The 12,350-nt window shown below is 32.6% G+C and overlaps 1 protein-coding gene across 1 annotated transcript; it reads right to left on the bottom strand.

The window, feature by feature from the left end:
- Positions 1-11,338: 11,338 nt before the first annotated feature.
- Positions 11,339-11,921, bottom strand: LOC133880607 (ethylene-responsive transcription factor ERF098-like). Its single transcript, XM_062319592.1, has one exon. It carries the CDS (start codon positions 11,886-11,888, stop codon positions 11,424-11,426), a length of 465 nt encoding a protein of 154 aa, XP_062175576.1. The 5' UTR covers positions 11,889-11,921; the 3' UTR covers positions 11,339-11,423.
- Between the last annotated feature and the right edge of the window lie 429 nt (positions 11,922-12,350).

The raw sequence follows: 12,350 nt of genomic DNA, 5'->3' as shown, positions 1-12,350 counted from the left end.
ACCCAATGCTTAATTGCGTTTTTTAAAATCGCACATTTTGAAATCATAAACCCAAACGAACCCTAAATCAAGTAATATGACATCTCAACAATGCTGGAGAGCAGGAAAATTTGCACTCAAGCATCCCTAAATGAACTCGAGTAATGCTACATATCATCCATTTGTCCTCCTTTTGTCCTCCAAAAATTGATGTGGCTCTTAAAATCACCATTGGATCAAAATTCAATAATGATCTATCATAAATTTAATGGTGATTTTAAGAGCCACATCAATTTTAGGAAGACAAAAGAAGACAAAGAAATGATATGTAGCATTATTCAATGAACTCTACCACTAGGAAGTTATGAAGGCCCAAACTATCCTCAAACATGCCATCAGGCATCTTCCCTGTGAACATCAACAAAAGGAAGCCATTTCCAAATCATCATTATACAATAACACCTACTTCCCTCTACCATATTCTGAAATTCACATGGATTCTAGTCATAATGTCAAGGGGCTTTATTTACTGATGAGTTAGAACAAATATTCTGCACATGATAGTTTATGTATGAATCCTATGGAAAACGGGAACCTCATTTTTCATGATTGTGGATGTTCTAGAAGGATTTTGGAGGGAACTATTAAGTAAAGACTGATGATTGGAATGCAGAAAATTTTGAACGCCTAGCCGTCAATCCAGAATCTTTGCAAGACAGTTGAGTGTCAGAGTGGTACGCCGCCAAAGGGGGAGGGGGCAACGGCACCACCTCCGATGCTTAAGTCAGTAAAAATATGAAGGTAAGAATGAGAAACATAAATGGAGATTATAACATGAGAGCATACCTTTTATAGCCTACTACTGACCTTACATAGGCTAAATATAGCTTTGTTAGTGTGCTTTCATAAGACAATTGTCTCGGCCACCAATTTGGCATTTGATTATGGGAAAGATTACGATCCCCCTTCTTTTAATGAGTTGTCTTTTTCAAGTGGGTCCAAACGTTGCTTTCCATAAAAGATTGTTGCTTCATATTGAATTTCTCTTCTAAACGTGTGCTTCACGTAAAGCTTTGTTTGGACTGGTTGTCGACTGGGCCAATGAGAGTGTGGGCTTTTATTTCAGAGAGGACTGCACGCAATGATGCACACAGATTTATTTTTTCTTTATTTCCTTTTTTCCAAAGCAATCATGCAAACTGATTCAAAGATGAAGAATGGCTAATCAATACTATTTCCAAAGATGTCAAATAAAAAGTTTCTTGTGATAGAAACATCAAATTTACACGTCACCACATAAGGCCTTTTCATAATTGCAACAGTCCATTTATTGTTTTTGAATTGTTTATCTTTTTGCAACAGAAAGAATTTGGATTCAATGAAGAGAGAATACAATTATGCAGCAACAGAAGTCCAAATCAAATCGAGGAAAAAGTCAAAATGCTATAAAGAGTTTGGCCTGTGTGATTCGACATCAAATAACAAAAAGAAGAAAATGTCAGAAACAGAGGCTAGATGTGAAGTTACCATTGTAGAAGAATTTGTAAGAGAAAACCATGAGCTTGTTTGGTAAAGACACGTATAGAGCATAGTAATAAGTTATTAATTTTAAAATTAATAAAAATAGTAATCATATATATTCATATAAAAGCTGAGTTTTTCTTTAGAATGGCATAAAATAGTGACACGTGGCATGAACCCATACTTTTTAGTGACTAAACCGGTCCTTTAAATACTGAACCGGTCTTTTAAATAAAATTGAACCGGTCTATTTAATCTCTATCTCTCTCTATTAATGATGCAAATAGCCTATCTCTCTCAATTAATGATATAAGTATGACTCTTTGGTATTTTTATATTTTTTGTTGAAATCTAAATATAACCGGTCTATTTAATCTCTCTATCTATTAATGATACAAGTAACCTCTCTCTTTCAATTAATGATATAAGTATGACTCTTTGATATTTTTATATTTTTGGTTGAAATCTAAATATGTTTCCATTTTGTTTGTGAAATTTGTGATTAAACAATTATTCATTTGAATGTTTATGAGATTTTTTTTTGTTCATTTGGTTTTTCGAATGTTCAAAATTATATAGGATTGAAATATAATAGGTATCACACCAACATTAAAAAAAATTCCTACTAATTTTCTATTTTATATTTTGATAATCAAAATCGTGGTTTTCTTCTTGCTATTTTTCTTCTTCATACTTATTTTCATTTTAAAATACACCTATGTGAACAAATATTTTAACATGTTTTAATTTATATGAATTAAACTAAAAATAAGGGTCATATGGATTAATTCGTTTAAATATTTTATGGGATATTTGTTTTTCTTTTATGTGATTTTTACAATTTTCACTTATTTTTTGTAAGTGTTATTCTACTTTTGAAAGTTAAAAAATGCAAAATTTTATTTGATTATTGTGCGCAAAAGAAATATAAATGCTTTTAAAACACTAGAGAGTTAATTAAACATTAAATTTGAAAGTTTTTTTTTTTTAATGTTCAAAATTATATGGATTTTATTTTTATTGAAACATATCATATCATGTCATATATATATATAAAAGCTGAGTTCCAACTTAGAGTTGGCCAAGAATTAGGACACGTGGCATGAATCCATACTTTTTAAATATTGAATCGGCTATTTGAGTAAAAAAATGAATAGAAAAGTCATTTTTTTTTATTTTTTTTTTTATTTTTTTTATTTTTTATTTTTATTTTTGTCATTGAATCCTCACTAATTTCTACCTCTTTCTCTTCCTTTAAGTAAAACTGAAAAAAAAAAAAAAAAAAAAAAAAAAAAAAAAAAAGAAGTAAAATTGAACTGCTCCATGTATTTCAATTGTGCGTTTAATATTCCTAATCAATCTCTTACATTGAATAATAAATTAATAGAAACATTTAATTTTGTTGTTATTAAATTCTCACTAATTTTTACCTCTCTCTCTCTCTCTCTCTCTCTCTCTCTCTCTCTTCCTTTAATTAAAATCTTTTACTCTAACACCACTTCCCCTCCCACTAAATGTCCGTTACAAACTAAACCTCAAAGAGTCAAATGTCAGTTTTTTTCTTTGGAAAATGTCAAAAGTCACTTCAATATCTCTCGCTTTCTCAAATAAATATATGAAGAAGTAATGGTTTGTGGCTATGCAAAACAGCAATATTGTTTACATTACCGGAGAGTGATGCTCAAAGCAAAGAGAGCGAAATTTTCGCTATTGTTGAAACCTTTTTGTTTGTAATACTGCTATAGCCTCTTTTTTTTTTTTAGTTTGCCTTTCAAGTTTGTCGGGGTTGTGTTCAATAGAATTGCAAATAATATGTTTGTTTTATTTTATGTGCTTCTGTTTTTTCGATTTGATTTTCTATCCTTATTTTTGCATTGATAATTTATATTATTTTTGTTGAAAAAGTAGTTTCTTTTACGCTATAAATAAGAATGATGGTCGAACTAAAAAATATCTATCTGACCGTAGTTTCTTCCTATACGTACAAATATTTTTGGAACTGGAAAAAGTATATAAAAAAATAGTTATTTTCTATTATATTAGTGGTTATCATTTTACATTTTTTTTTTGACTTTATTTTCTATGATTTTGTTATTTCTTTACATTTTTTTTTTTGTCCCTATTTCCTAATTTATATTATTTTTTTTGTTCAAATTGCTTTTTTTTTTTTTTTTTCTTTTTCTTTTTCCTTTTCTAAATTTTACATTGAACTCAAGAAAACCATGGAGAGAGAGAGTTTACATTAATTGTTGTTTTGAGTACGAGGTATGACGATTTTTTAATTTACATTGTTCATTGATTTTTTTTCCCCTGTATAATGCACATTGTTAACGTGCTTAATTGATATACAATATTGATTTTTAAGATTTCATATGAACCAGAAAAGTATATGGAAAAGAAAGCTCTAATTTATTCTATTAGTATTTTTTATTTTCCATTTTTTGTAATTATTTTCTATGGTTCTCTTATTTCATTTCCTCTCTTTTTCTTTTTCTTTTTTCTTTATTTTTTTTTTATGTAATTAATATATTATTTTTCATTCAAATTGCTTATTTTATCTTTTGTAAATTTTACACTAAATTCAAGAAAATGATGGTGAGAGAGAGTTTCATATGGTTGTTTTTTGTACAAGGTATGATGATTTTTTAGCGTATTATGTTTATTGAGTAGTTTTTTATTACTTATATAATACAAAAAAGATAACACTATTATATGGACAGAAATTTCTTACAAACTGGTTTGTAGGAAATTTCTTACAATCCACATATAAAATTGACGTGTGTTATTTGGCATGTGAGAAGCATATATTATTTAAATAGCATACATAATAGCATTAATAAAAAAAACATGTGCTTCTCACATGTTTAAAGGATACGTGTCTTTTTTAAATGTGAGTTGTAGAAAATTTCCTATAAACCAGTTTATAAGAAATTTTTGTCCCTATTATATTATATTAGTATTTTTCAGTTTTCATTTTTTATTTATATTTTTTATACTTCTCTTCTTCCATTTATTATTATTATTATTATTATTATGAAACCAAATTATAAGGAAGAATCCCGCGCATAGCACGGGTTACGAGCTAGTGTAATATAAAGTAAAAAGAATTTGTATAGAAAAGTGAAAAAATTTTGTATAGTAGTGAATTTTTTTATTTGAATAGTAATAAAAAATTATTGATGTGATATAAAAAGTAAAAAAAGTGAAAATGTTTTAATATTGATTGGTATTAGAAAATATTAAAAAGTGATAAAAAAAAAAGTACACGAACAATAGTTAGCACTGCTGTGTTTTGTTTCAATGCTTGGCAAACAAGGCCAATAAAACAACATAGTCCCTTCTCTCGTCTAGCCAGAGAAATCAATGCTCGATATATTGGTTATGTTTGGCAAGTGACTTACCATACCAAAATAGTGAGTTGTTATTTTTTAGAGTTAGTAAAAAGTGGTAGATATGATATAAAGTAAAAATGTTTTGTATAAGAAAGTGAAAAAAATATGTATTTTAGTGAATTTTTTATTTGAATAGTAATAAAAAAAAATTATTAATGTGATATAAAAAGTGAAAAAAGTAAGAATATTTTGACATGAATTGTTATTAAAAATATATATATATATATATATAAGGTGATGTGAATAGTGTGCTCCTATCGTGTAGTTGTATGTTGTTTGTCAAACATGCCCATTGTCTGTCATTATTATCCCAACATTTCTTGGAACTGTGTAGCTAGCCCCAAAACACAAGTCCTTTCAAGGTAATTGTCCACAAATTTTCAAGAGAGGATGGTCTTCTAAACGTTTCTTTCATTGTTGACTTGGAGTCCATTTAACCTTACGGTTTCGCATGCAAAAAGTGTGTATTAAGCAAAATTGTAAAAAGTGTCGTTCATGAGTGTTTTTTAAAAATGCCGGTTTGAAAATGTAGAAAAATTTACATTTTTAAATTGCAACAAGGGGATGCATTTTAAAAAATGCACGATTTTATCAATAATCTAGTTGCGTTTTTAAATAACATATTTCAAAATTACTATTTTATAATTTTTACATTTTGAAATCGCAAAACCAGACCCTTAATACCACAATCCTTAGCTTGTAGAGTAGCTTCTTAATAATTGTAGCAATGCTCCCTGAGATAGGCTTGCTTATGTCTTGTCTCTAAGTTTATGAGATTTGCTATCCTTTGTTGGACGCTTCCACATATATTTTATGGGAAATGCTACCCTTACACCCAACCCTTTACACCTTGATGTGGCAGAGAAACGTGTCATAAAAAATAAATAAAAGATTGCTTTAGATCTCAAACCTCCCATCCGTCCATTTCCACTCTCACCCGTCCATCCCACCCGTTCCTCCCATCCGTCAGTGACGGAGACGACGTTCCCGGTCTAGATTCCTGACAATGACGGAGACGCCGGTGATGGTGACGAACGGATGGACGAGGCGGCGCGGGGCCCCGGTTGGTGGGGATCTAATTTCCCCAGCCAAAACGACCGGATCCCTGCCAGCCACTTCCCCTGCCAAAACGAACGGATTACGGGGTGGGTGGTGCCGGACGGTTCGAGGTGGGCGAGAGTTAGTGCCAGAGTGTTCCGGGCTGGGTTGTGCCGGGTGGTTGGGTGTTATGAGCTTGGATATTTGATGGTGTGATTTGTAATGACATAATGATAAAAGACAATAAAAGATAATAATTTGGCAATTCGATGAGCCAATCCCTTTTTTTCACTCAAACACACAGTAAGAGATGAACCTTTGAATAATTTTCTAGTTACCCTCATTAATAATCCAAGCTGAATTTAAATACAATGACAAGTTAAAATAAACAACTACCCACTAAACCCATACTACAAGATAACTACCCACTAATGAAATGCATATAATTAACTAACCCACTACTAACATAACTGATCCACATACTAACATACTTAACCCACTAACTATTCTAGAGTTCCAGCATACTTAAACCACTAAGTCCACTACTGTCTTGCACTCCTAGCTAGCTTCAGCCACGTTCCTTCAAGAATCCCACTTCCACGCATGTCTTCCACACAAAGTCACCCCACACGTCTTCTGCCACGCCCCTAATAATAAGGCTCATAGCATTGGACGTGTTCCGGGCTGTATTCCAATCTTCCTTTGCTTTTGAGGAAAAAAAAAAAGCCTAAGTGGTATTACCACGTCAGGGTGTAAGGTAGCATTTCTCATATTTTATTCCTGTTTTGCTGAAATTGTTGTTTATACCCGCAATCAAATTCAAACTCAACCAACATGGATTCCCTAACCACTCTAACCTCCAAGCCTAACAGAAATTGGAGTCAAGACAAATAACCTAGTACATGGAGCCCAAAAACAAGTATGTTTGGTTTAGTGCATGGTTTCAATTTTTTTTTTTTAAAAACAATAATTTAAAATTGCAGTTAATAAAAATGCAATTAAGTGTTTTGTAAAATTTACGGTTGGAGAAAAAAAAAATAGTGCCTTAAACTATCCTTAAAATGTGCTTAAAAAAAAAAAAAACAAAAAAAAAACAAAAAAAAAAAAAAAAAAAAACCAAACCTTATATTTTACGTGAAAACGTGATTTTTTTCATTCTATCAAACGTCATTTTTTTTTTTCAAATGCATGTGATAATTTTGCATCGTTTCTTTCGACGTAAAATGATTTCCGTCGTAAAATATTTTCGACGAAATCATTTTTCAGAAACAATTATTTTTCCGAAAATATTTTCCAGCATTAGGCTCGTACGAAAAAATCACTAACAGCGAAAAACGGAATCCGGTAACTACTGCCAGAATCTGGTCTACCGGAATCGGGCGGCAGCGGCTGAACTTTGCCGGATTCCGGCATCGACATGATTCCGGCGGCGACATTGTTGTCGAAATCGGGCGAGTGCCGCCGGATTCCAGCAATCGGATACTAAAATTTGGGATCTTCGACGGTAGACTTGGACAATCAACAAACTCCAATATTCGGCGGTGGTAGATTCTCACAAACGTGCAGGCAAGAATGAAGAGTTTAAATTCGGAAAAAAACCGTACATCGTTTTTCAAAAATTAAATAAGCTTTTACAGTCAAACTAAAAGTGATTTTCGTTGACCATTACTTTTGTTTCCCACCAAACACTGTAAAATGCTAAAAACATTTTTCAGAAAAAAAAAAAAAAAAAAAAGAAAGAAAGAAAGAAAGAAGAAGAAGAAGGAAAGAAAGAAAAAAGAATCGAAAACAAAAATGTGCCAAAAAGGCTGAGTTGCAGTCCTAGTTTTGAAACCATGTTAAAAAGAAAAGAAAAAAAAAAAAAAAAAGATCCGTTGCGGATGCTTATTCATTACATATATTATAATCCTTCTTCAAAAGAAATTATCTCAGAAAAACAGTTAATTTTAGCTTGTTTTGAAGAGGGGAAGAATAGCTCCCCACAAACTACTATGATAACAAAAAAAATAAAAATAAAAATCACTTTTCATGGAAATACGTTATCAAAATGCCTTTTGGGTTTTTAATTTTATTAAATAAATCCCTAAAACTTGAGTTCTTATCGAATAGCTCTTTTTGTTCTTATTTCATCAATTTTTTATTTTTTATTTTTTTTACATGATACTTGTGAAATATCAAATATATTATGAAGAAAAATATTACTAGAAAACAAAAACAATTAAGAAAAAAATATAAAACAAAAAATTTGCAGGCCATGGTGGTCTGACCTCCACGATGATGGGAGGTTGGACCAAATTGTGATTTACTCAAATGCTTAATTGGGTTTTTTAAAATCGTTCGTTTTGAAATCGCAAATCCAAACAAACTTTAAATTAAGTAATAGAACATCTCAGCAATGTTGGAGAGCAGGAAAATTTGCACTCAAACATCCCTAAATGAACTCCACCACTCGGAAGTTATGAAGGCCCAAACTATCCTCAAACATGCCATCTTCCCTGTGAACATCAGCAAAAGGAAGCCATTTACAAATCATCATTATACAAGAAGACCTACTTCCCCCTACCATATTCTGAAATTCACATATATTCTAATCATAATATCAAGGGGCTTCATTTACTGATCAGTCAGAACAAGTATTCTGCTCATGATAGTTTATGTATGAATCCTATGGAAAACGGGAACCCATTTTTTATGATTGTACATGGATGTTCCAGAGGGATTTTGGAGTTTGTCATCGCCAGGAAGCTTTCTGGTAAAAGGCCTTGCTTGGCAAAGGAATTAAAATTTTCTCTTCCCCTCTTCATTTATTCCAAAAACAATCAATTTTAAAATATTCTAATTTTATATCACATCAATAATTTTTTTTTTATTATTTAAATAAAAAAAAATTCACTACAAAACAAAATTTTTTCACTTTTCTATACAAATTTTTTTTACTTTATATCACATCTATCACTTCAAACTTTTGCTACTAATTCCCCTTTCCTTACCGAACAAGGCCAAAGAGTCAAAGCAAAACCACTTTCTATTCTTCCACTATTTATTATGTAGAAGAAATTGCTTTTGAACGTAAAGGTACTTGTCATCCTGTCATACATGCACCGTGACATAAAGGGAAATGGAATTAAAACCATATGATTTTAACTTAACATATTTTTCTCATGAAAATCTACATTTTTAAATTTCATGCAAAAAATTACTCTAAGAGTCTTCTAGAGAGAGAGCTTGAATATTCGCTGTGTGCGCCCGCCGAGGGGGGCGCGCTTTTCCTCTTAGCCCTTTTAGGGCTATGGAGGCTTTAGCTCTTCCCTGAGTTAATTCAATGGAGGCTAGGAGTCTCCCAGCCATTAGAGCTGTTGAGTTTTGATTCTCCCGAGCTAGATTTAATGGTGGCTGACTTTCTTCTAGTCATTCTAAAGCTTTGTGTTTTTTTAGAAGGAAGGCTCTATCGAGATATCCCGATTGGGGAGTGGTTACTCCGTTCGTGTCGCCAGTGTTATGCCTGGCCGAGCTTTAGTCTTCACCATCTATTTTCGAAGCTAGATCTGTGCATTTCGATCTAGGAAGGCAAAATAAATCCAGAAACAAAAGCAGAAGCTGTGAATTATTGAATATTATTACTCGCTCAAGTCAAGCAGATGAAAGCATATCGGAGTGCGACAGTGATTTGTCTCATCTTTTTGACGAAATTACAATTACGAGGTGATGCATTGAAAATTAATGACCCGATATGACCAACTGATTGATGGTGCAAAAATTATGTTAAATAGTTTTTTTTTGTTCTGTAGGTTCTACTTAGTATTTGTGAGTGTTTCTGCTTCCATCAGGTTTCTTTCATCCAAAAAGAAAAAGAAAGAAAGAATTTGGATTCAATGAAGAGAGAATGAGCAATTATGCAGCAGCAGCTAGAATTCCAAATCAAGTTGGGGAAAAAGTCAAAATACTATAAAGAGTAAAAAGAGTTTGGCCTGTGTGATTCGGCATATAATAACAAAAAGAAGAAAATGTCAGAAACAGAGGCTAGATGTGGAGTTGCCATTGTAGAAGAAGTTGTAAGAGACAACACAGTCCCTTCTCTCGTCAAGCCAGAGAAATCAGTGGCCGACACATTGGGTATGTTTGACAAGTTACTTGTCATGCCCAGAATAGTAGATTGTTATTTGTGAGTGTTTCTGCTTCGTTTCTTTCATCCAAAAAGAAAAAGAAAGAAAGAATTTGGATTCAGTGAAGAGAGAATGAGCAATTATGCAGCAGCAGCAGAATTCCAAATCAAGTTGGGGAAAAAGTCAAAATACTATAAAGAGTAAATGTGGGATTCGGCATATAATAACAAAAAGAAGAAAATGTCAGAAACAGAGGCTAGATGTGGAGTTGCCATTGTAGAAGAAGTTGTAAGAGACAACATAGTCCCTTCTCTCGTCAAGCCTGAGAAATCAGTGGCCGACATATATATTGGGTACGTTTAGCAATTGACTTGCCATGCCAGAATAGTAGGTTGTAACATTTTAGAGTTAGTAAAAAGTAATAGATGTGATATAAAGTAAAAAGTTTTGTATAAAAAAGTGGGAAAAAAAATTGTATTTTAGTGTATTTGTTTATTTGAATAGTAATCAAAAAATTATTGATACGATATAAAAAGTAAAAAAGGTGAAAATGTTTTGACGTGGGTTGTTGAAAAACATGAAAAAGTGAAAAAAAAGAAAAAAGAAAAAAGGTAGTGATGTGAATAGAGTGCTCGACTATGTGTAATGGTATGTTGTTTGTCAAATATACCCATTATCAGTCATTATTATCCCCAATACTTCTTGGAACAGTGTAGCTAGTCCCAAAACACAATTCCTTTCAAGGTATTGTTTTCCTTCTTCTCTTTTTTCGTTCATTTTTTCTTTTTGTTGCTCCCGAGAACCGTTCGAAGAACAAAAACAAAAACCGATTTCCCGAAGGACCTGAACTTTCTATAGCTACAGCCTTCCAAATATGGATTCCTGACTTGTCCAGTTCAACTTTTTGTAAGCTGTCATGGTTGAAGTGTGTTATAGGTCTACATCCTATGGCAGAAGAATTCTTGTAGTAACAAGATTCTTTTAATTTAGAATAAGAATGTATAATTTTATTAGGAGTTTAAGACTATAATAACTTAGAGATAATAAGTTATCTTTATTGATAACATTAAAATTAAGATTTAAATGTTATAGATAATATATTATCAATAACATTAAAAGTGATTTATTCTAGCTAGTCTTTTACTGATACTTTTGCATTATAAGCGTCTATTTAAAGACCCCATAAATTTTTTAATATAATTAAGAAAAAATTAAGAAATTACAGTCTTATTGTATCTGTTATGTGCTTCAGAAATTAAGCCCTTAACAAGGTGGCAAATGAATATGCAGAAATTGGCTTAACTAAACTAAAACAGCAGACTTTCTTTTTCCCCAGACATGTTCCCCTACCAAAAACAGAGAAACCCAGAAAAAACCAAAAGAATTCAGTTTATTTTGATACATTTTTCGACTGAAATTGATTTCTCATGTATTGGGATTCAAGAAGCTCCTCCAGCAACTTATTGTCCAAACACTCCAACTCTATGACTTCCCCTTCTTGTCCAGTACTCGACGAAGGACTACTCAGGCCAGTAGCACCTGAAGAGGAGGACGACGATGATAAGGAAGCCATAGATGCCGACGAAGAGCTCGAGGAGTTTTGATGATGATGTTGGTACTCATTTGGGAAGTTGAGGATAGCTTGATGGCCACGGAAAGTAAAAGCAGCTCGGTCATAAGCTCTTGCCGCCTCTTCCGCTGTATCAAATGTTCCCAGCCATAGGCGAGCCCCATTTCTTGAAGGGTCACGTATCTCCGCCGCAAACTTCCCCCATGGCCGCCGGCGAATTCCCCGGTAACGAGCTTCTCTTCCCTCCTCTTCATTCCCTGCTCTCTTGCTCTTCCCGGCCTCCATGAATTTCTCAACGTTTTTTTAGGAATTCAAATTTGGTGGTAACAGCCAGCTAGCCAGCCAACATGTGGCATGTTCTACCGCAGTACTATATATATATATATATATATATATATATATCGTGGGGTTGATCGAAACAATTTGAGTCAGATCAGACGGTTGGAATTTGACATCGCCAGTACGCTTCCTCGAAGAGTCGAAGCAGAACGACATTTCGATTAATCAATCTTCCACTATTTATTACGTCAAAGAAATTGTTCATGATCAACGTCATGGTACTTGTCATCCTGTCGTACATGCCACGTGGCATAAACATATTTTTCTCCTGACATTTTTAAATTTCATGGAAAATGTGAATTTTTAAAAATACACTATTTTTTTTATAAGTCTTTGCATTATGTGCTCCAATAATTTAAAAATACACGGCGCGTCCTCTGCACGCGCCGGTTCCGGTGACGATGCTCC

This window comes from Alnus glutinosa, chromosome 10 (assembly GCF_958979055.1).
Source record: "Alnus glutinosa chromosome 10, dhAlnGlut1.1, whole genome shotgun sequence".
Lineage (NCBI taxonomy): Eukaryota > Viridiplantae > Streptophyta > Magnoliopsida > Fagales > Betulaceae > Alnus > Alnus glutinosa.
Note: the sequence above shows the minus strand (reverse complement) of the source record. Positions and strands in the feature narration are given on the sequence as shown.